Source organism: Drosophila subpulchrella, chromosome 2L (assembly GCF_014743375.2).
Source record: "Drosophila subpulchrella strain 33 F10 #4 breed RU33 chromosome 2L, RU_Dsub_v1.1 Primary Assembly, whole genome shotgun sequence".
NCBI classification, from domain to species: domain Eukaryota; kingdom Metazoa; phylum Arthropoda; class Insecta; order Diptera; family Drosophilidae; genus Drosophila; species Drosophila subpulchrella.
The window spans coordinates 7180439-7203504 of NC_050610.1; the positions used below are offsets into that span (position 1 = coordinate 7180439).

The 23066-nt window shown below is 39.7% G+C and overlaps 5 protein-coding genes across 5 annotated transcripts in view; 1 reads left to right on the top strand and 4 right to left on the bottom strand.

Moving 5' to 3' along the window:
• Nucleotides 1-16234, bottom strand: part of LOC119546478 (protein numb) — a 31777-nt gene extending 15543 nt beyond the window's left edge. The window contains exons 1-2 of the mRNA XM_037852767.1: nucleotides 15813-16234; nucleotides 2319-2348 (exon numbers count right to left, since the gene is read on the bottom strand). The gene's annotated coding sequence lies outside the window, so the exon portion shown is untranslated. The remainder of the gene's footprint in view (nucleotides 1-2318; nucleotides 2349-15812) is intronic.
• Nucleotides 8380-12171, top strand: LOC119546175. The gene is made up of 5 exons (XM_037852297.1): nucleotides 8380-8553; nucleotides 11432-11518; nucleotides 11571-11726; nucleotides 11788-11955; nucleotides 12016-12171. Exons 1-5 carry the CDS (start codon nucleotides 8380-8382, stop codon nucleotides 12169-12171), a joined length of 741 nt encoding a protein of 246 aa, XP_037708225.1.
• A 362-nt stretch (nucleotides 16235-16596) lies between the features above and the next one.
• LOC119548065 (40S ribosomal protein S28) lies at nucleotides 16597-17068 on the bottom strand. The gene has a single exon (XM_037855151.1). The coding sequence runs from the start codon at nucleotides 16992-16994 to the stop codon at nucleotides 16764-16766; it is 231 nt and encodes a 76-aa protein (XP_037711079.1). The 5' UTR covers nucleotides 16995-17068; the 3' UTR covers nucleotides 16597-16763.
• A 147-nt stretch (nucleotides 17069-17215) lies between these two features.
• On the bottom strand, nucleotides 17216-18632 carry LOC119546176 (cytoplasmic dynein 2 light intermediate chain 1). The gene is made up of 2 exons (XM_037852298.1): nucleotides 18429-18632; nucleotides 17216-18112 (listed from the first exon to the last, which is right to left on the bottom strand). The coding sequence occupies exons 1-2, from the start codon at nucleotides 18630-18632 to the stop codon at nucleotides 17216-17218; spliced, it is 1101 nt and encodes a 366-aa protein (XP_037708226.1).
• Nucleotides 18633-18838: 206 nt separating this feature from the next.
• LOC119547437 (vacuolar protein sorting-associated protein 54) lies at nucleotides 18839-22938 on the bottom strand. Its single transcript, XM_037854298.1, has 2 exons — nucleotides 22480-22938; nucleotides 18839-21760 (listed from the first exon to the last, which is right to left on the bottom strand). The coding sequence occupies exons 1-2, from the start codon at nucleotides 22665-22667 to the stop codon at nucleotides 19126-19128; spliced, it is 2823 nt and encodes a 940-aa protein (XP_037710226.1). The 5' UTR covers nucleotides 22668-22938; the 3' UTR covers nucleotides 18839-19125.
• Nucleotides 22939-23066: the final 128 nt, after the last annotated feature.

Sequence of the window (23066 nt, forward strand, 5' to 3'; positions counted from 1 at the left end):
AAAAATCTCGGAAAACATTATTCAATTGCATAAATTGTGCAGGTTTCCAAAAATGTTTAGTGGAAAATATTCAATTTATTTTCAGATTTGCGAAGAAAATGGTATTTGAAAAAAATTATATATTAAAAGAACCAAATTATATATTGAAATGAATACATAAATACACTATTCATGACCATTTACAATTTTGTACAAAAATAGTTTCGAGATTTTTTTAGATTTTAGTTTTTTTTACAAGTAAGATTATTAAAATACTTTTATAATTGCCTCACAAATATTTGGGCCTTTATAATGTTTGATTCTCTAAAACAAAGTTTCAAATCAAACATATGGATTTAAAAACATATTTTTTGCAAAATCTAAACTTCAGATACCCCATTTAAAAGATAGAAGGGCACTCAAAACCAGTTGTTGGATTCGTTGGTTCTGCAGCTGCCAGTTTTTTCACATGGAGAATGGAGAGCGAGTGGCCGTTGAGAAGTGATTATGGCGCTCAAGAGAGTCATTAAAGAGAGTTACCACCAAATAACCGAAGTTGAACTCAACGCAAATGATGGCCAAGTGGTTATGAAATGCCAACGGACAAATAGAAAATAACTGAAAAGAATAAAAAACTGATTAACCGAACAGTAATCAAGGCTCGGTAATCAATGTATTGAACTTATCGATTTGAATTAGTTGCCCAACCTAAATTCCGTGACAACAATGGCAAAATGATCGATCGAAATGCGAGAGCGGCAACCGGAGAACTGAAGAGCAAGAGGCAAGGTCGTTGTTTGCTCACTAAGAGAAAAAATCCGGCCTAAGAGAAGTTTAGATAAATCCAAATGACAGATAAATTTTCATATGTGTGTGCGTGAGAGCGAAGTAAATAGAAAATAAGACAGTTTTCAGTACTGAAACGTGCGAAAAATGGCAATGCAGCAGCGGCTTTAATCCAGGTAGCACATAAAATCAGGTAGTAAAAAAAATGCTATCAAGACTATTGGGAGCAAACCATTGCTACCCACACATGCCACCCAATCACGCCAACATTATCGCTTAAATGCAGAAAAAAAAACAAATTGGTGCAATCGGTGCAAGTAACAGAAATACACTGGGGAAAAAGGGTTAAACATAGGTTGCATATTGAAATATTGTTATTATTATACCTAAAAAAAATGTCTATACAAAATCTGCTAACAAAAGTCCTATAGGTCCATTATAACGAACCATTTCTTATATGGAGATTTTTATTTTGAAGGCTTTCTGATTAATGAAATACACTGGGGAAAACGGGGTCAGTATAAATATAGAAATATTGTAACTATTTTACCTTAAAAAATATCTATAGAAAATCTGCTAACAAAAAACCTATTTGTCATTATAACGAACCATATCTTATATGTATATTTTTATTTCGAAGCCTTTCTAATTAATGTAAGTACTACAGTTAGGGCAGAGAAATATTTTATAAAAATAAGTATGTTTTTTGGAAAACTATTAAAAGTATTTAGTCAAAACAAATAGATGTTATTTAATATAATATAAATGTGTAGATTTTCCTTCGTGTAAAATGTGTTTGAGCCATTACTGCAAATGCTAGACACTTTTAGATAAAGCATAATAAAAACAGCTAGCCCTGAATGGTGTATACCCCGGATCCCAGACACGCCCACCCACCTTCCGCCGCCCACCGCTAACGAAGAACTCCAGACAAAAGATAATGCCAGACAATGGGTAAGGTGAAAACGGAAGAGGGAGCTACGGGATATAGTGAAATGGCCACAAGCTGAGAAATCAATGTCAGTCAATGGGGTTGAGGGGCAGACAAAAGCCACATGTGCAACCTAATCAAAATTTCAATCAAAATGCGCAAAATGCTGCATTGAAAGGCTCAGACAAATGGCAACAAATGCCGCTCAAACACACACTAAAAGGTTGGCATGAGTAATCCAAACCAATACAATCCAATTCATCCAAGTTAAATTGTAATTGCGATTAGGAAGCCAATTACCGATATAAATTGTTGGGTCAATTGTTTTGGATTTCCATTTCGAGACAAGAAGATTAACAAATCAATTGTTAGGCAATAATTGAAATAATTTGGCGACATTTCGATTAGGGTGATAAATAATGGAGTATTGAGCGAGGCTTGCGTTTCGATCATCATTGTTTTACAATTTCCCAACTCTAGTTTCTTTTTCAATTAGGGTGGTGTCTTTATAATTTAATTATTAAATTTTTTGCTGAAAAGGTTATTCTTGGGAAATTAGAAATGGCACTTGTTTCTTTTACTCTCTCTCTTAGTGAAAATATGATGTTAAGAAATCACTTACCCTTTAATTATAGAAATGAGGTTCCAAAAGCTGAAAAAAGAAAAAAAATCGAGTTAAAACCAAATCTTTCAACTGTATTCAACGGTTATAAATCTTAATATCATAAATATGTGAAATAACATGTGTATTAATCTGTAGTATGCTCTAATTTGTTCAATCTTATAATCATCCTCAAAGTTCAGTTACCGTTAAACATTTTTCAAAATTATTTTTAAGTTGGCAATGCTTGAACTGAAGCCTCTCTTAAAAGGAACTTAAGAGCTTGCTCAGAAGAACGCACATTCACATATGGGCACTCAGCTGACAATGTCAGTGACGTTTGCAAAAAGTTCCCACGGTCATTAGGGTCAAGATGTCTCTAACATGCTTGGTCTCGTGTTCACAATTTGTTTTTAATTTAAAACTGCATGTGCAGGAACGTACTCTTGTGTGTACATTGTAAGTTTGTATAAGGCCATCAGATTTACGAGTCGTTACATTTGGCCAAGTAAATGTTGGCATGTGTGTTTTAGCTCTGGCCTTATGAGAATTTCTTGAGTGGGTTCTTGAGACGTCGGCGAGCTCAGCCGCAAAGCTTGAGTGGCTCGAGGGCTTAAAAGCTTTGTCGGGCAGGTGAAAGAGCTTTCTAAGTATAAGCTTGGCTTGTGGTTGAATGAACTCAAGCTTAAAGTGGCTTAAAGTTAAGGTAAGAAAAGAAGAAGAAAATCAAGAACACGATTAGAACGTAAATTAAGAATAGTTTGCATTAAAATGTGCAGATACTATATTTGAAATATTTAAAATCCGTACTTTATAACGTTATCTTACGTTAAGATATTCAAGAAAATAAGGAACCTTAGATTCTGTCAATCTTATTCATGGTGATGTAGAGAGTCCCGAGTTACTGGGTCGCCTGCATTTTAATGTGCCAAATAGATTCACTAGAAACTATATTCCTTTAGTATTAAATCACTGTATCTCTAATTACGCAATGCATGAACCTTTTAGAGTACTTTGCAATGATTATAATAGACTATATCATCTAATATCTACTACTGACTCACTTCCTATCTTTAAATCAATAATACTATCCTCCCTAGTAACTAATTAGTTTTACTTGATGTATTTTGTCTATTCGTATATTGACCTGTATTTTTAATTGCCTATTGTTACATTGTCCTTTTCTTTGTCCGCGATTATGTTTACTCGCCCAAAACGGTGATGGGCTCCGCGCGTAACAAGCTTTGCTTGGTGTCGTAGGGCCACTTGTTTGTACTGACCATAGTGCATCAACGTCCAAGAAAAAAAGATCATCTCTAAAGATCTATATTTTGATAGGGTTATTAAGCCCAAACTGTAAGAGCAAGAGCATCCAAATTTTTACTCAACAATTCAAAGGGGTTGCCTAAGTGCCCACTAAGATTTAATAATAGTTTATGATATGAAGAAATCATTATCAAAAAAAATGTTTAAGCCCCCATAATTTAATTTTACTAAAAAAAAAAGGAAAAACGTTTTTCCAACCAAGATGATTTTTTGATCACGGCTATATGTATGGCCCTCATGCTGAAGTTTTTTTTTTCAAATCCTAACATTAAAGTATTTTAAAAGATGTGTTTAAATTTTTTGAGTTATTGCAATTAGAACAAAACATGATGGATTTGCCTTCGTCTTTCGCCGAAGTAATGACAGACAGGCAAAAAAAAAATGTAATATTTTGGACCCTTAATAGTTATAATTTTGAAGTACATTAAATTAAGTTAAAGTTTTAATGACCTGAAAATTTGGGTACAAGATATAAGTATTTTAAATTATTTCGACATTACTTCCTATCAAAACAAAAATCTAAATAAATTTCTAAAAACGCAAGTGATACAAGCCACTTATCTAGCTAAAAAAAATTCTGACTCAGATCATTACTTAAATGTATTATTTTAGGCTTATGCATTAATGGCTAGTTTATCTTATTAATAGGTTTCCCTTTCAATGTTAGCTTTACCAGATTTGTAACCAATGTTATTTTAATCCGATAAAAAGTGGTTTGCTTTGGCCGATTGCATCTCCATTCTTTACTAATTTCGTCTCCCACAGTGTTTCAATTGTAGGGGTCCTTTGCGTTAAGGGTTGACAACTTTTCCGAGTTCTAAAAAATAAAACGCACACATTTCACGCCCAACCAATTAGCCTGGGGTCGCTCACGCCTTTCCAACCCTCCTGCCACCCCCTTTGCAAGTATATTTTTTCAGCCTCCTAACTCACTCACTTCCCTTGCGATGCCAACAGAATTTTCAAGTGTCCCTGGTATAAGGTTGCAGATGCAATTAAAAAGCATTTAACGGATTAGAGGCAATAAAAAGAAGATTGCCGTAGAATATAAAATAAATACCAGCATTAGAGGACACCGAAACCTTGAAGGGGTGAGGTGAGTATCGTGTGAACCAAACACGATTTTATTGGAATTTAATTTAATAACGCTTGTGCAACTAGGGCAAAGTCAGTTGGGAATGCCAGTGAAAATATTTCAGGCTAAACTGGGGCTGAAATAAATTGCGAACAATTTTCCCGGATACTTCCATGGCCTGTAATTAAATTGCCTCAATAAATTGTTTAACCATCGAAGGTCTCAGTTTGCCCTATCAGGTGATTAAGACCTTATAATATTTTAGTTTCAAGTCCAGTGAACATTTTGGAGCTTAGCTTAATGCCTTTGAAAACTGACTAACTTTCGCCCATTACGTTGGTAGTGAAATTTCATCTTAGGGTTCCGCCAAGTCTCTATTGGCCATAACTATAAATATCTCAATTGTGGCCCGGCTCTCGCGTAACCATTACGCATCCAATTTGTTGGCGCATCATCAACTTCATGGCTTTGCCTCCAGGTTTTCCCACTTCCCCTCCAAAACACAAATGGCACCTAAAGTGTGTGTAATGCAATTCCATTTTACAGCGTTTCTTCATCAGATACTTTTCTCGTTTTTTTTCTTTATTTTCTACAATAGCCGGAGTCATGCGCCGGCAATTTGGAACGATTCCAGTGGACTCCGGGCTCCCATGTCTGGTGTCCATTTGTCCTCCTTTCCACTGCCATTCGAGGGGCCCTGAGCTCGCTGGATCCAGATGCAGATCCAGATGCAGACACAGAACGCTGACAACGACCGCGGACACCAATTGGAACGTGCCCGTTTAGTTTTTCCTCAGCACGGTTTCAGATGCTAAAATTGCATTAATGCAATTCGTTTTTCTGTCTAGCACTCCCCTTCATGACGACCATTTCCCTTTTGGAGGAAGGGAAAAAAGTGCAAAGTGAATGTCAAATTGTGTGCATTTTCAGACAGGAGACTTGAGTTCTAGGGAACTTTGCGCACTTATGCTTTAAGGGGAATTATATAAAATGTAAAATTGTTTTAAAGTCTTATGACACTTAATTGTTGTTAGAATAATTAAAGGCAACATAAAGACAAAATTATATCTATATAACATTTTTAAATAAATCAAATCAAGTTAGTCGATAGTGCCATATGGTCATAAAAATAAAATTCTGAGATACGCACTGCAAAACTTATTATAATTATATTAAAGTCACGAATCTATTACTGTGTTTATGCTATGCCTATTTCATGAAATCAATTCATGAGATGAGCAAATTCGTGTGTGCATAAACACCGTTTCATGAATTCGATAACACGAAAGTTGACTATGAATTCAGTCCCAATTTACGAAATGCTGAGGCACAGCCTACTTCACAACCTACGACTCTATAGAGCTCTATATAAAATTCAAAAAATTTCACAGCTTACTAATATCATTTCATGAATTTGTCTGTGTTGTATAAACAGGGGCTATTATAATTTCATGTATTGGATAATGCATGAAATTCATAGCACAAACATAGTATATGTAATTTATAGGCAATTCATGCTTTAAGTCAAAGTATTTTTGTTTTTATTTAGAACGATATGCGTATCTAAGGAAGATATTCACCGATCCTAGCGAAATATACCTAATTTATTTTGGCTTTTAATAAGCTAATACAAATTTGGTCCGGAGATTTTTAGACAATTTGAAAGGACTTAAAAATCGGGATCTTCCAAAAATGTCATGCAAGGTGGATCTATTGACCTTGCTCTACGTATTTATGTATTTAGAATCTTCGTATCTTCAATTTTAACCTTATTAAGGTTAACTAATTAGAATAAAAATTCGAAGAAAATCATCAGAAGGGTGAGAAAAGTATTTATGTGCTAAAATGTGCTATTTTATAGACTAGTTCGCGTAGAAACGGACAGAAGGCCTAACCATGGCCATCGAGTCGTCTAGTGATGCTGATCAAAATTATTTGTGTATACTTTGAAGCATGCGGGAATCCAAGCAGGGGGATAAATACCGCCCACTCGGATTAGAAAGTAAAGGGTATTAAAAAGCGTTTGCGAAGAGAAAAGAAAGATAGTTCTTAGCATATCTTAGGTTATTGGAATTGGAATTCTTCTTCTTTAGTTCTTCAGTTCCATTTCCTGTGCTGCACCTATTGCCGTTTAATTGCCGCTAAAATTAATCAGCTTATCACCTATCCCGATTAACGGCGGAAACATGTATCCGCTAAATTTACACTCGACAGTTGTACAATGGATGGTGGTAGATTTCGAGCCCCCGCAAGTGAATCAATAAAGAAAATGGTATCCAAGTGGGGCGCCTCAAGGCGTGGCTCTGTTGATTGGTGTTCTATGTTTTCGTGGGGCATGCCACAAGATTAATGATGGCCGTAAAGGCGCCTAAACTTGTTTAGACCACGCCAAAATCGACACCCCCGCAAAAGTGCCAGAGACACCAGCATAGTACCATAGTATACGCGTATAGTTGTGCAATTGCTAATCCTCCATCTAGTTGGAGACCATAAACCAAAGGCCGTCAGACACTTAATGAGGCAGAGTGCCCGACACACTCGCCTTCCCTCCATCCCTCCTTGAAGCCCCATCCCATTCTAAGAACCATATCTACTGTCTTCTGGATTTTCCTTCTCGACCACGCCAAAGACGACGACGTTTCCTTTGCCAACGCAAATATCAACATCGTACATTCGCAGTGGCTGTTGTTGGTTTTAATGCTTTTATTATTGTTGTTTCTTGTGGTTTTGGCTTTTTCAATTGCACTTGAGGTGCTTCTTCCTCTTCGTCATCAGCACACACCTTCAAGGTGGAAAACAATAATAATAAGACTAAGCATAATAAAAGCCGGATGTCCATTAAACTTCTTCTCTGCTGAAATTCTATATTTTTTTTCATATTGCCTGTGGGTTGATTGGGGCCGATGTGTATTTTGTTTTCATACATATGGTGTGTGGGTGTTGGCCTTTAAATTTGTGCTTCCTCTCATCTGTGGAATTGGTTTCTGTGGTATGAACAACTCAAGGTTCGGGTCAGGAGTTCAATTCCGCCCAAGGACTGAAGGTAAGGAATAAGATGAAATTGATTGCCCGGATAAAGTTGAGAAAAGTTTCGTTATTCAGGGGGCTAAACAAATCAAAAAGGAGGTATCTAGGAAGGGGATTTGTTTGATTTGCTAGATATTAAGGTGGTTTATGGTTGAATATTCGAAATTGATGTTTACTTAAAAACTCTGTAGCATTATGATTTTATTTAAATCAATTATTTTTGTTACTTAGTTACGAAACATGTATATAACCAATTGATTTTGTTTGTTTTTTTTAGTACTGATTAAAAATAGTCTTATTTATGGGTGTGTCAGGACTTGTTGCCAATCCCAGTTCTCTAACTCTTAATTCCAATTACAAGCTGTTGCAATGCACAAAGGCAAAATAGCTTCGGATTAAATCAACCCCATTAAACCCGGTTGACATTTACCAAAGGAGTCAGGCCACAGGAAATGAGTACAGAAATTTGTTCGCACGCCCACGATATGAGATTCTTGGGAATTCCCACGGGAACTGTGGGCGAACACGCGCCGCTTTCTTTACTCTTTCTACAGAGAAACGACAGTGGCGGAGAAAAAGCTGTTCTCAGCATTTTGCACTTGTAGCTTGGGACGGTATAAAGACAAGCGCCTGCCGCGGCGACGCTTAAGGATAATGTGCCACACGCTCGAGGCGGCCTACAAATGCCAGGGAGTGTCCTTGTTACCCCTGCCGCAGTCCAGTCAGTCAGGGAAAATCGGCGAGGGTGCGCCGGAAATCATGCAAAAACGTGCCGAACACGAGCCGTTGAGGCAGGAAAATGAAGGAAAACTTTCCAAGTTACTGGCAGTTCGTGCCTGCCGTTGACAGTTCCCCATCTAATTGCTCTGGTTTGCTTTCGTTTTCGGCTGGAATCGGCTTGGACCGAGGCAACAACCCCATCAATCTGTCCAAGCCACTAACTGACATATTAATTGCTCATAAAGCATAAGCAGTCACCACCAAAAATTTAATCCCCCTGATTGGGCGCCAGGGGTTGCTCGAAATTGTGCAAAACATGCAAATTTCCCAGGCTGGGGTAACATTTTCTCCGTCTCCGTATGGAGTGACTGGCTTTTGACCTAAGCACATCCCAGCTCAAGTGTCTGTGGCATTATCCTTGCCCGCCAGACAGTCTAGCTTAACGCTTCGCTGCCTTTTTGGGAGCGAAAGGATGGCGGTCGAGGATGTGAGAGCTCCTGCTAAATAGCTCATTAGCTGGATCATGAACTAGAGAGAAGTGGGAAAATAGGAAAGGAAGTTCAGTTCGAGTTCCCAGGACGTGAGAACCGAGGAAACAGTTTTGACTTCGAGGCTAAACTTCTCAGGTAGGTCAGTTCCATAAAAAGTTAGGCTAGGTTAATACACAGAGAAAATTCCGACGTTCTCATATGAGTTGAAAATGTTCTCAAAAATAGAACGGCATTTTTCATTTTACTCAAATTGAATTGGCGGTAATTACATTGTTTATCTCAATAAATAAACTATAAGTCCAGTCAATAGTGTATACTTATCCAAAGTTGTTAAATAAACACAATTTAACTTTTCTCTTATCACCATTTTGTTCTATTATTGAGAACATAGATTCCAAAATGTACCTTCACGGTTTTAAGAACGAATGTTCTCAATTCAAGAACAATGTACTTGAATATTTCTCTCAGTGTACATGAAAATTGTATTATTATTATACTTTATAAAAAGAAAACAGCTTTTTACTTGTATAAGTAACTGAACATAAACAATATTTAAAACAAAAGGCCTATAACAATAAAATACAATTCATAAACAAGAGGCCTTAGTAATATTTAACATTTAAAAAACAAACAAGACTCTTATAAGTTTAATTATGTTTATTACGATATTTTACATTTATAATGCATACGTCAAAAACATGAAATATCAAAAGGATTTAGTACCTTTATAAATGTTAGCAAAAGGAATAAGACCCCTCCCTATATAGTAATCTTCATTACTCAATCTCCCAATTTATCCTGAACATCTCCACCCACAACCGCAGATCTCTTCATGCCCATCATCATCACCAGGCACTACGCTTTGCAGCTTTAATTAGTAAATTGTTCAGCTGATATCACAATTTAATTATCACACATTAATTGGCCGGCGAACGAAACTGCACCCAGGCACTCCGTCACCGGCAGAAGAAGTAATGGACGAAGAGCCATCTGGGAACTGCCTACAATCGAATTAAAGTTAATTTTTCATGCTCTACTAAAAGTTATGCACACTTTGCGTTTGTCAACCGACGTTAAATATCGGCTCTGTATCCGTGGGTGATATTTAACGGGGGCAAGAAGTGCTGGGGATGCAGTTTACGGGTGGAGCACATCCCATCTCTAAGTGGGATGTCAGTCGATGCCGCGCTGCTGTCGTGCTTGGTCGCTCATTTATGACCATGGAGCTCTGGGGTCTGGCAGTATCTACCAGATACTACGGCACGCACACAGAATGCAATTGCGGGATGGCGTAGAATGGTGTTGTATGGTGTGGAGTGGATTCGGAAGTTGTTGATTCAAGGCTCCCGGGTAGCAGCTTTAAGTCACCTTCTGGTCGTTTGATGCTTCAGTGAGCTGCGACTGCAGTCGCTTCCCATTTCCTCCACTCGCGGCGATTGCAGTTCATTGTGCCCCATGCAACTGGGTTACCTTTTCACTGGGACAGAGGGCACTGATTTTATTTGGTTCTGTACCCTGAACATGGTTAAGGAAGGGTCAGTCCGGTCATGCTTGGGGAGCAGGTAATTAATGTAAAGCTAACTTTAAGTTTCCGCTTTATAAAGTTGATGCAATCGTACATTCGAAAACTTTTGCCCTAAGTGGAGGGTACTACTCCGTTGTTTTTATAGTTATAAAATGTTTCTAATTAGATTTATAACACTCAATATTCTTAAAAGTCCTATAAAAAAGTATAAATATAAATACAACTCAGAAAATTTTATGATTGACTTTATGGCATTCTGTTATCCCAAGCTCCCGCTGGTTAACGAGATAAAATATATGCATATGGATCAGCCGATTGTATAATGTAACATTATCCTTCGTTGACATTTGCCTCATGGCTTTTCTGCATTCCCAATGACAGATGACATTTGGATGGTGGCGCAAGAAGCATCTGTAATATTTATGCACATTATGCGCGCACTGCGAATGTATCTTTGTATCTCATAGATGCCATTAGATTTACGAGCGTGCCGCATGACAAAGAAGCTTGTTCCTGCCTGCCTTTCTATCTGTATACTATGTGTTTGCTTGTACTTCCGATGGCAGCCACGTCGTCGAAATCTTGATAAATTTCTAGACAAACAGTCGCAGCTTAGGAGCCAAGAGTGGGGGTTCGGTCAACCACTATATGATGTATTCTTTGGCGATAATAAATCAAAGACACATCCTCAACTTTTTCCTTAATTCTCTGAAGTGTTTTGGCTTCCCCTTCCTAGATGGGTAACAAATGCATTTCCATATTTCCTTGCTTAATACTTTTAAAACGAATTCCCAATCACAACAAAATTGTTACCATTGTGATATTTGATTGATTCTAATGTTAATATACACATCCATTTGTGACCCAGTGCACTTCGATCCGCCCCAAAACTGCAATTATTTATCAATTAAGCCCAAATTCAAAATTATATTAAATAATAAATGTGATTAAGCCCGTAAATGCAATTTAGTTTCCCGAAGACCATCAATACAAGGTGATGTACGTCAAGCCGACTTTTTTCTTTCGCTTACTAGTGCTATCTTTAATAATGGAAGAGGTTAGGGACTCAAAAATATCTAATCATATTTTAAAAACCAACGCTTTAATAGATCACTTCGCGAGTGGAGTTCACTAACCTCAAGTGTATGCCTGTGGATAAGGACATTGCCGAATTTGATTATTGCACTCTAAAGGCCATAAATCGTACCTACAAATACGTTTCGGGAAAGCTTAAGCTGTATAAAATTCCAATTACGAAAGTCAAGGTACATACGTATGTCCTTAACCCTAAAACTTCACATAATTCGGAAAAAATTGTAATTTCAGGTTAATTTTGGACTGTTCAAGCGGTTTAATGGTTACAAACCTTTCCTATACAATCAAACCATAGATGCTTGTTATTTCTTAAACCACCAAAAGTCCAATCCTGTCGCTAAGTATTTTTACGACATTATTAGGGGGATTACGAACGTAAATCATTCCTGTCCTTATAATGTATGTATAGAAATGGATTAAGTGGAAATATCTAGCATATTAATTGTTCTGCGCTTTTAGCACGATATTGTTGTGGATAGACTTTCCACCGAGATAGTTAACCATCATCTTACGAAAGTGCTTGCCTACCCGGATGGAGATTACATGTTGGAGTCACGATGGATACTCAATGACATACCATCCGCAGTTATCCAAGTCTATGTGTCTCTTTCCTAATAAGCTATCAAACGAAAGCCCTTCACGAGTTGAGAAAGCCGCGACGCATATAACATTTCTGATATCAAATTTTAATGCAACAAATTATAATACATTCGAAATTATCCAACAATTTCTCTTTTTCCCGCTGTAGAACCCCATTTTTTCTATTTAGAAAAAAAACATAGCTTTAATAATTCCAGTACTCTTAAACTAACTAATGACTAAAATAATTAATTTATTAAACATCTATATCAGAATTCTCTTAATACTTTTTTAATTGTCATGAACAAACAGTTTAAATAAACAATCAGTGGGTTTCAGCCAATAAAAATAGTTATAAAGTAGGCTAACTGGACTACTTTGTATAACATTTGGCATTTACTAAAAATGAGTCTCCAAATCTGTTAGATCAGATAGATAAGCAAATCACTTACAGGGCTGATAAACTGATAATCATCAAATGATATCAGACCTAATTTCATTAAATTTGATAAGGAAATTATGCGGAAATTAAATGTTATCAGTTAAACATATTGGCATTAAGATAATATATTTACTTATATACGATAGCTTTATTGTTTTTTGATTTTGACAAAAGTAAAAAAAATTGTTATGTTTGCTACGTTGTCAATGGGTATGATTATTACCAGTTAATCTTTATATACCCTGTTAAATTGTTTAATCTTTCCTGGGTCTCAATTGGAATCATGAGATAAACTGTTATGCAAATTGTATCTTTCACTTTGCAAGATCTTTTTCGCTTCCCACCCTACCCTACCCCAATCGCATCTCAGTTGCCAGGCAGGCAAAAAGGGAAGTAATTCGTTCCGCGACAAATTGCCATCTTAAATTATATTTGACATTTAATAATAAATGTTGATTGCGCTCTGAACTGATCGCACCCCCACTTGTTTTTTTCTTACTCCGACTGCTTCATAAAATTTGATTGCCTGATCTTCACTTCACACTTTTTTTGGGTGCCATATGTCATCCAGTGTTTATTATATTTTTTTGCTTGAAATTCCAGTTTTGCTGCTTTAATTAGCAGATTTCTTTTTATCGTCGATTTCGTGTGGATGTGCCAAGTTCTAATTTACACGCTCTTTCATGGTTCAATTAACATTTTCGAGTGCAAGTCATTGGCCATGCTTTATCTGTACTAATGAATATGTATATTTATATGAAGTAAGGTCGTTGTGTTTGCCGAAAGGCTTTTCGAAAGTAACCAATGCCAAAATGAACATAAGCCAAGTTACTGAAGGGAGCTTTACTGTTACCAACCGCCAGTGCCGACAGCGTGGTTTAAGGGGTCTTAATACAAATTATTATGATTAATCATCGCACACAAATACAGGCAGGCGACTAAGGTACATTTATAAATACATATATCTATAGAGATACGCTTTGGTTTCCACGCCCTGGGGTCAAAGGTATAAAAAATTGAACATTTTCAAGTATTTTATTTGCTTTGTTCTTTTCAGCCAAAAATATAACGCTTCGGGGCAATCCAATTGAGTATTCCCCTGATTCAAATTCTAAGCGTGGGCATAGCCAAATAAGGCAAATTAAGACGGGTTTCTGAAGTCATAACTTCAATAATTTATTAACGAACCAGGCTGATGTGTTGAAATGAATGTTCGTTATGGAGAATCCAACACATATTTTGTTGTTTGGGGATCAAAACAAGGCGAAATTGGATTGGGGTCAAAGGATGTAATAAAGAACGAAGAAACAGAAAAGCGTGCCAGTAATGAAAACACCAAACAAGGGAACAACAATAAACAGAGTGGCAGCAAAGAAATCCCAATAATGCAAGCGTCGCAAGTCCAACGTACATAAACATCAAGAAAGAAAATAAAACAGACTAAAAGAAACCACAAACATAAGAAGGCAACAAACAAATACCCTTTCGATTTGATTAAAACATCGATTCTGAAAAGATTCGTTTGGAAATTATTAATTTAATAATGATTGTTATATTTTGAAATCATACAAATTGCGGATAATGTTTTTAATCTAAAATGTTTTCAATTTACTATACGCCTCTGATTCTTGAGGATCTTGAAAGCCGAATTCTTTTGTACAGCATAGTAAGTAATATTTAAAAGTTGTATAAGAAAAATAAAAAGTTAACATTTCTAAGATAATACAAAACACGTAAAAAATCCAGATTCTAGAGGATCTGCCGAATTTGTTGTTATATTATTTACAACCTCGAATTGATTAGATGTTCCGTTTATTAAGAAAAATAATAATTGAATCTAGGAATAAGTAAAATAATTTTATTAGCTAAAATGTACTATAAAGCGATGATTGTACATCTTTGAGATCTCTTGAGATCGCCTGAGGAAGTAGTTAAAAACCCTTGATAAGGAGGTCGCCAAGTTTATGGAACTGTGGTATAAGCAAATCGGGATAGGGTTACGTAAGAGAATTATTATATTTAGAAAAAATTAAAGAAAGTTGATAACCTAAGATTTACTACAAAGATTTTTTAAAGAAAATAATTTTTGAATCTTGGAATAAATAACAGAATTCGAATATCTAAAATGTACTATAAAGAGATGATTGTAAATCTTTAGTGCCCCCAAACTGGCAAAAAGCTGACCCAACCAGGTTTTGATACTATTAATTACTTTCTTTATGCGATTTCTTGAGATCGCCTTAGGAAGTAGTAAAAAAAAGCCTTGACAAAAAGGTCGTCAAGTCCATGGGACTGTGGTAAAGCCTCTAGTAGAAACAAATGGGGATAGGGTTCCGTTGCGTAAGAAAGAAATTTACAATATTTTCAAGAAATTAAAAAAATTTGATTAGCTTAAATGTATTATAAAGAGATGACTGTAAATCTTTAGTGCCCCCAAACTGGCAAAAATATGACCCAACCAGATTTTAATACTGTTAATTGCTCTCGTTACACATTTAATTTCTTGAGATCGCCTGAGGAAGTAATAAAAAAACCCTCGATAAGAAGGTCGCCAAGTTTATGGGACTGTGGTAACGCCTCAAGTATAAGCAAATCGGGGTAGGGTTCCGTTGCTTAAGAAAGAAATTTACAATATTTTGAAAAAATTACAGAAATTTGATTAGCTAATATGTACTATAAATAGATGAGTGTAAATCTTCAGAGCCCCAAAACTGGCAAATAGCTAATCATTGCTGTCGTTGTACATTCGATCTCTTGCGATCGCCTGAGGAAGTAATAAAAACCCTCGATAAGGAAGTCGCCAAGCCCACGGGACTGTGGTGAAGCCCCGAGAATAGCAAATCGGGATAGGGTATCAGATCGCGACCATATGGCGCTTGGGTCGCGTTGCCTTGGCAATGTGACAAAATGCAAATGCGGCTGCTTTGCTCGGCTAACGGTAAGCTGCAGGAAAATAACAGTTTCTGTTCTTGATTAAATACACACACAACCGCACAAACACGCACACTCTCGTAAAGGAATAAAATCGCAGGAAAATATATGTACATATGTATATAAAAAAGAGCGCCAGAAATGGAGCTGTAAAAGAAAATCGATAATTTGGTGTTTTGGGGTTTGCTAGTTGATTTTTTTATACCGTGACCTACCAAAAAAAAAATGGAGCACAGCAGTTTTGCTCGGCTTTCGTTTGCGCGTGTGTGTGTGAGTGACTGTGAAATGTATTATTCCAACTCACCTGTGATGATTTATTTGTCAAGTTTTGAAGTTTCCCAGAGCTTTTGCCCCAAAATTCCGCAAGCTTAAAGCAATTTAAAAATGATATTTGTTGTTGCCGAAAATAAAGCCGAGAAAAACAAACAAAGCGAGAAACTCCGTTTCGGACTGATTACACAACGCAGCAACTTTACGGTGCGAAGTTGGGGGCTTTTTCCTTTCTGGCGGGGTTTTAATTACAGTGTTTCAGGGCCGCAGAGCTTCTCATGTTTCTTGGTTTGGCCACTATTCATAATTTTCCGTAGAACTCGCAGCGGAGTTTATATTTTGCCAAAAAACCCGAACCAAACAATTTCGCACACACACCCGCGCGTGCACGCACACACACGACAGCCGAGGAAAGAGCGCGGAGAGAGCTCCGCCACGCGAGAGCAGTTGACAGCGACTGAGCGACTGAGCTGGAAAGCCAACTGAAACCCCAAGCGAATCCAAACCGAAACGCCGGCGGCGCAGTCGGCGTCGCTGCCAGCGTCCGCTTGGAGCCCGAGCTCCCCAAAAGTGCGAGCGAGATGGAGAGAGAGCGGAGAGCGAGAGTGGTGCGCTCCTTTATAACGGTATTTCAAGCCGACACGTGATTGGCAAGTTCCCTTTTCGCATCCCTGGAATGGCGTTGCCATACTTATGAAATTATCCTATATATAACAAATTGTCTTCTCAATTCATAACTTTCACGTATTCTAGAAACACGAAAATTGTTTTTAATAATTAAATGAACTGGAAAATATTTTTGAATAAAACTTATTTAATTAGTTTTTTAAAACTGTTAGGAATGTCATTAACAATTTTATTAGTTTTGCAAGGGAACAAGTAAAAGATTTTGTGTAGTGGACCTTTAGGGTAATTTTAAGTTCATTTTAGTTGTAACTTTTTTGATTCTTTATTCCGTTGCACTACCAACGATCTTTTGATATGCCTAGCAAATATCACCGAAGTTGCTGTTGCTCCTGCTTGAAGCTTGCCAAGTTATTTCGGTGTCCTCAAAATCCACAATGTCTCCAAGACGCACAGGACCCTTAACAGTCCTCATAAATTGCATCCTGGGTTGATCAACCAACTGCACTCGGACTTCAGTTAGTATGCCACGGGCTCCAATGCGGTTGAGGATCTTAATGACACGAGCCTTCGACGCGACAGGTTGAGACATTTTTCAGATTTAAACAAATCAATCGAAGTTTAGATACTGTTTATAAATTCTTGATTTTGAACCCTCGAAGCGAAATCAACACTGACAATTTATGCTACGCTTCCTAAACAAATTCTTTGCTCATTTAAAAAATTAAGATATGTTCCTTATTACTATAGTTTTATTTTGATACTCTTTAATACTTTGAGGTACACATCATTGATTAATCCCAGTATTTTTTGCTAATTTTGAACACTCTCGAACTTTCCGCGGAGCAAGGCATCTCTCATTAAACCAGCGAGCTCCTCGTTCTTCTGCGATCGCATCTCATCGATGAGGGATTCTTTGAAACCAGGATCCTTGGCTGGATCTGGTGTTTCCTGTAGCTTCTGCTTTTCCAGCTGCAACTGCGGCACTTCCACACCGAACGTGGCTCCAATGCGCTCCACACTCTGGACACCAGTATCTCCAATTTTTGACCAACTGTCTGTTCCGAACCAAATGCAAAGTGGTTCATTGAAATCCTCAACATGGGAGCGGAATGGATGTGCAGGACTTCCGAATCCCATGTGGCTAATGGTGTCTCTCAGGACCTTGGCCAGTTTGGGCATCCGGTGGGAGTAGAATAGCAGTGCGCCTCCGATTAGATGAGCCATAGAACGCAGGCAGCGACAGGTGTGTTTTCTGATAACTGGGTCGAAACCAGAAAAAATATCATACTTTCCACCCACAATTACAACTGGAAAGGGAAGCGGCTCGAGGTTCTCCTTGCTCTGCTGACCCACTCGCTCTATTGTTCGTTGCTCAAGGATTTCCCTGAGATCTGGTGTCAGTTTCTGCATCATCTTCTGCGCCGTATCCCTCAATCCCTTGTAGGCACACTCCAAATCCGTCCAAAATCGTTGTGGTTGGGAGAGATCTAACATTATGAAGACGGCTAGTTGCTGCAGACCATGTGTTTTAATGGGAACCTCCAGCAGTTGTTCGGCATTGTCCAGGGATCCCAGTTCCCAAACATTCATCACTTGGGGTGCCTTTCCACTACCGATTCTGCGACCGAAGCTATATTCCAGTGCCAAAGTTGGACGCGTGGCGTGCTCCTCGCGATCGAAGAACTTATTTATAGCAGTCGTCTTTCCCTGGTGAAGTTATACAGATTCATTTAAATGTAATTGAGTATATTATTATAAAAGTTAATATATTATTTCAAATTAATATTTATCGTTTTTATCGATGTACAGTTCTTTTTTTTAAATTAAATGTTCCCTCTGATGGCATCATATGTGCACGCCTTAGAGCATTTAATTACGCGTTCCAAAATTATCATTAATCACTCGCATATATTTTTATCGACTTTTCTGATAGTTAAAATTATAAACAATAATTAAGAATCATTTTTAATGCGACTCGCATAAACACTCTAACATTTCTTTACAATAGCTTTTAATAGCTTACCACACACTTGCTACCCAGGACCAAAAGTGTCCGTTCCTTGGGCATTGTGGTGGCCTCCAGTTGGCGAAGACGCTGCTGCTCCTCCGCCAGTCGACCGGCGATATCCTGAATACTGGGCGTGGCACTCTCGCCGCCCTCGCTGTTCTTTTCAAACATTCTTTGGAGACGCTTGTGCAAAGTGTGAAAGATTTGCGGCAAGCGCATCGCATTGAAAGTGAAAATAAATTAAGTTGCTGCGTATTGTTTGTCATTTTTAACGGTTGCCACTGGCAACTGCGGCAGTCTGGCAACGATGGAAACAAAAAACCGTTACATTCACTGTGAATGCCAAATTTAAAAAGGAATTTGTTTAACAAACATGTTAAAACAATTTATTTATAGATTCAATAAAATACATCTCCCGCCATTGATTTATTCTCATTTATACGATTTTTATTATTTACTATTCTTTAATCATAAGCCTTTTCAGTGACTTTAAGCTTAAATGTTATAAAAAGTGCGCAACAAAAGAGATAAATTTCCTATTTCCTTTTGTTATAGGGCGGAACATAAAAGTACAAGCAATGTACAGGGGCAAACAAATTAGACGCGTCGATCGAAATGGAATAAATAAAACAAGGATAACAAACAATGAAGACGAACTCGGCTGGGCGGTCGGAGGATTTCCGCGTCAACCTTTTGGAATACTTCGAAATGCTCAGTAAAGCCAGATCTCCTCCAGAATACCGTTGTCCAGCTGATCGGCGGGCAGGGCTTTCAGTGTGCGCAGCGTCTCCATGTAGAAGGTCAACTCCGAAGTCACCACTCCATGCTGCGGACCCCCATTGTTGTTCACATTCAACTTGAGCAGTTGTTCCCGCATCTTGTCCTTGAAGTTTCGATGCACCACGCCGTAGATCTCGTGGATCTGTGCCTCCGGCAGCACTCCGGCGATGGCCTCGTGGAGTTTCACCAGATGACGGGAGATGTGACGGAAGGTCTGAGAAGGTATTGGTGGTCGGGCATCCCAGGCTTCCAGCTGAGCTGCTAACCTCTCGGATACTATCCCGTGTATCTTGTTTTCGATCTCTTTGATGTGACCATGGTAGTCCCGCTCGATGGCCTCGTATCCACTCATCGCCTGGAAGTGCTCCCTCAGCTTGGGCAGCAGCCAAAGAACTAGTTGGAGTGCTCGGGAAACGAGTGCCAGGTTGGTGCTAGTAATGGTCTTTAGGCCAGCCACCCGCATGGCGCCTGCTCCGATGATGAGTTGGCAGCTTCGTGAGTTGAAACACCGCAGTAGGTCCACCACATTCCGGGCATGATAGCTGGCTAGCAATGGCAACCTATGGGCACTACCTCCGTATTCATACAGCATTCGGATGAGCATCAGCGAAGCGCTGACCAAAGTGTACGGCTGTTTACCTTCCACCAGAAGCACGGGATTGCCTGCGCCATTGCTTATCAGATTACTCATCTCCGGTTTTGCATAATCCCCGGCGGCCATTCGTTCTATTATCCTCTGAAACTCTTGCGGAATATCCACCTGGCGCCAGCGCTCCTGATCCAGAAGTAAAGACAACTTCTGTTTCCGTTCTGAATGGAATCTTTGAGCGTATCGCGAGGCCTGGACTTTTAAGGCTAACTGAAGAGGCACACTGGCCACTCCACAAATGCTCCTCGTGGTCTCGCCAAACTGTTCCACAATCTCAGAGAGTTGGGAGAGCTCCTGCTCACTCGCCGAACTCTTTTCCAGGCTCTGAGGGGAAACAATATTGGCACAACGCTCATGGCAGTAATGGCAGACGGCCTGTTGGAGGTGCTGCAGCTGGGACTTTAATTGCTCGTGGTGTCCAGGACTCAGAAAGGCTTCCGAATCTATCAGATTCACCGCATCCTGGGCTCCCACAGCTGCGTCCGCTGTTTGCTGCATTATACCCACTACAGTTTTAATGCGTTCGAGAATAGAAACCAAGGCCTGACTGGAGCGTTGCAGGAGGGCAATCCACTCGGGCAGGGTGAGCTCCAAGGCCTGCTCCCCGTGACCCGTTAAGCTGATTTCTTGATCGCTGTCACTGCGCGCCAAAACCTCAATCAACAGTTGTTTTATGATGGCTCGAATGGTGGCAATGGCTTCTTGCTGGTAGGCCTGGACAAAGGAAAAGTTCTGCTTCCGCAGCAGACCCATCACGATGGCAACCAGTTTATCCTCCTCGGCGCAAACGCTGTCCGTCTCACGGAGGGCATCCGTCAGCGGTCGATTGAGATCCGCGGCAGCATAGCGTTCAAATTCCGTGGTTAGCATCTTGTCGATAAGCTTCTCCATCTCGCTTAGCTGCATGGGCAGGTGCTTGAAGCAGTGAATGCCAAGGAGTTCGGCGGAAAGGATCTCCTGAGTGGTTCCTATCAAATCCAGGGCAGCCACATAGTCCTGTGTGCCCAGGAGAAGCTGTAGCATCGGTTGGGTCTTGTGCACGGTGGCCATCAGTCGGAGCTTGTCTAGTGTAAGGTTGTAGTGCTGTCTTCGTTGGGCAAAACGCAGCACTTTGAAGCTGTCCACAACCGAGTGGCTGTGGAGTTGGGCCAGGGCTGCCCTTAACTGACGCACTTGATCCGCTGCCTGCTCCATCTCAGCCAAAATAGCATGCTGTGTGGTCATGGCGTGAAAGAATGCAGCTGATTTCTGCGAAACCTGCTGTGCAATTTTCACCTCCACCATGTCCAGGTACTGACTCAGCTGTTCCTGCAGCTGGCGCCCAGTTTGCTGGTGGGTTTCCGGACTGGAAGCAGAGGTTTGCATGTAATTGGGAAACACCTGCTTGAAGGTGGCCGGGTTATGTAGCTGAAGCTGTGATTTAAGAAAGATCTCGGGCACCGAACTGAAGTGCGTGGGTGTCTGACCACCACTTCCCGGTCCAGGTGTTCCTTGTGCTCCATTCTCCAGCGGTTTATCGCGCTCCAGTTGCTGCTGACGGCGCTCGTGCCAGCGATATCGCTTCCCGATGCTGCCCAGATATACGGAAAAGTCCGCATGGGTTATATCCGGCAAACGGGGCGATGGTGGGACATGACTGCGCTCCACAAAGTGCTCGCCCCACTTTTTGGTGAACAGGTTGCTCTGCTTGCCGCGCGAGGGATCATTGAGCACTGCTGGCAGGTTCTGGGCGGCCGAGTAGACTCCCCATTCGGGAGGCATCTCGCGGGTGTGCTGGTTGACATGGTACTTGGCCACATGGGCGTCGTAGTCGCGGTCCGAGACTCCGTCCAGTGGCAGGGAGGCGCATACTCCATTGAAGCCATAGCGACACACGAAGGAGCCGCCCTCGCGGGTGCAGTGACGATTGCGTAGGTGACTGAAATGGGCAATGGGAGAGTTTGTTTTAGATTTTATCTATTAAGCTTATAGTTCTAATGATTCATTATTTAATTAGTAATTACGAAGTACTTTAAAATGTGTCACTTTCTATTTTAAATATTTCTAAGTAAGATTCGAAGTGATTAAACTTTTTTTTCGAACTACAGTAAAAATGAAGTTCAACTTATCTAAATTCATTTATCATAAATGTATGATGTCTATTGTATGTTGACATAAAATATTTGGAATCAATATTTTTAAACCAGGTGGTTTGTAAAACAGTCGAGCCAGCAGGTTTTAAATAACTATCTAGACAGAACAAAAATCGAGGTATGAAGTTTCATAGTTTTATACTCTATTGCAATCCAAAAAACTGATATTCTGTTGGTTTTGCTGTGCTAAGGAATGAATTTGCCAGCAATGTTTATTATCTTTTCTCAAAAAATAAACCGAGGCTTGGCTTCCGCTTGATATGTGGACGAAATATATTTTTGGGATGGCTCTATAGACCTCGAGTAATGAGAGATCGACTGTAGTTACCCAAATAAAGTTGCTTTTACCTGCTGCCTGTTCAGTTTTAGCTGCTGTTTATCATTGAACTCATACAAGTGAATGTACTTTATCGTACAGTTAAGATAAAATCGGTTTAAGGTATATAAAATGAGTTATAAAATACGTGTACGGAGTGAAGGCAATGACTTCGCGGACGCCACTCACTTGACAAAGTCGCTGATGGTCTTGAAGTGCTCCCTGGTGCAGTAGTAGCAGCTTTGCCAGCTGGGCGCCGCTCCTCCGGCGATTCCACCGCCACTGGCCGTGGACAGCTTCCTGAAGCCGGCGCTCCCCGGTCCCGATCCGGACTCAACGGACGTGGCGGCATCTCCGGCGGACCTTGTCGTGGCCATAACACATGCTCTGCGATTAGAGTGCCGCGCCGTATGGTTTCCCCGGTGGTTCGACTGCTGCTCCCAACCGTTGACGTGTTATGTCAATGTTTGTTTTCTACCTTCGCTCGACGCTCTTTTCGGCCAGATGTTGCATGTTGCTTGCCCCGCGATGACTCCACTCTCGTTGGACGTTCACTAAAGGCGGAACGGGTGCATTTCGTCCGATTTATGGGTGTTTCTGTCGCTCTGCGGTCGCTTAATTGAGCAATTGTAAGTGGAACAATATTATGACGAACTGCAGTGTTGCAAAGCGACGACGCACTGAATGACAGCTGGCGACGGATGGAAACGGTCAAGCATGCATGACGAAATCTGCATGATGAAGGTACAACAAAAATAATAATAATAACTCTTTAA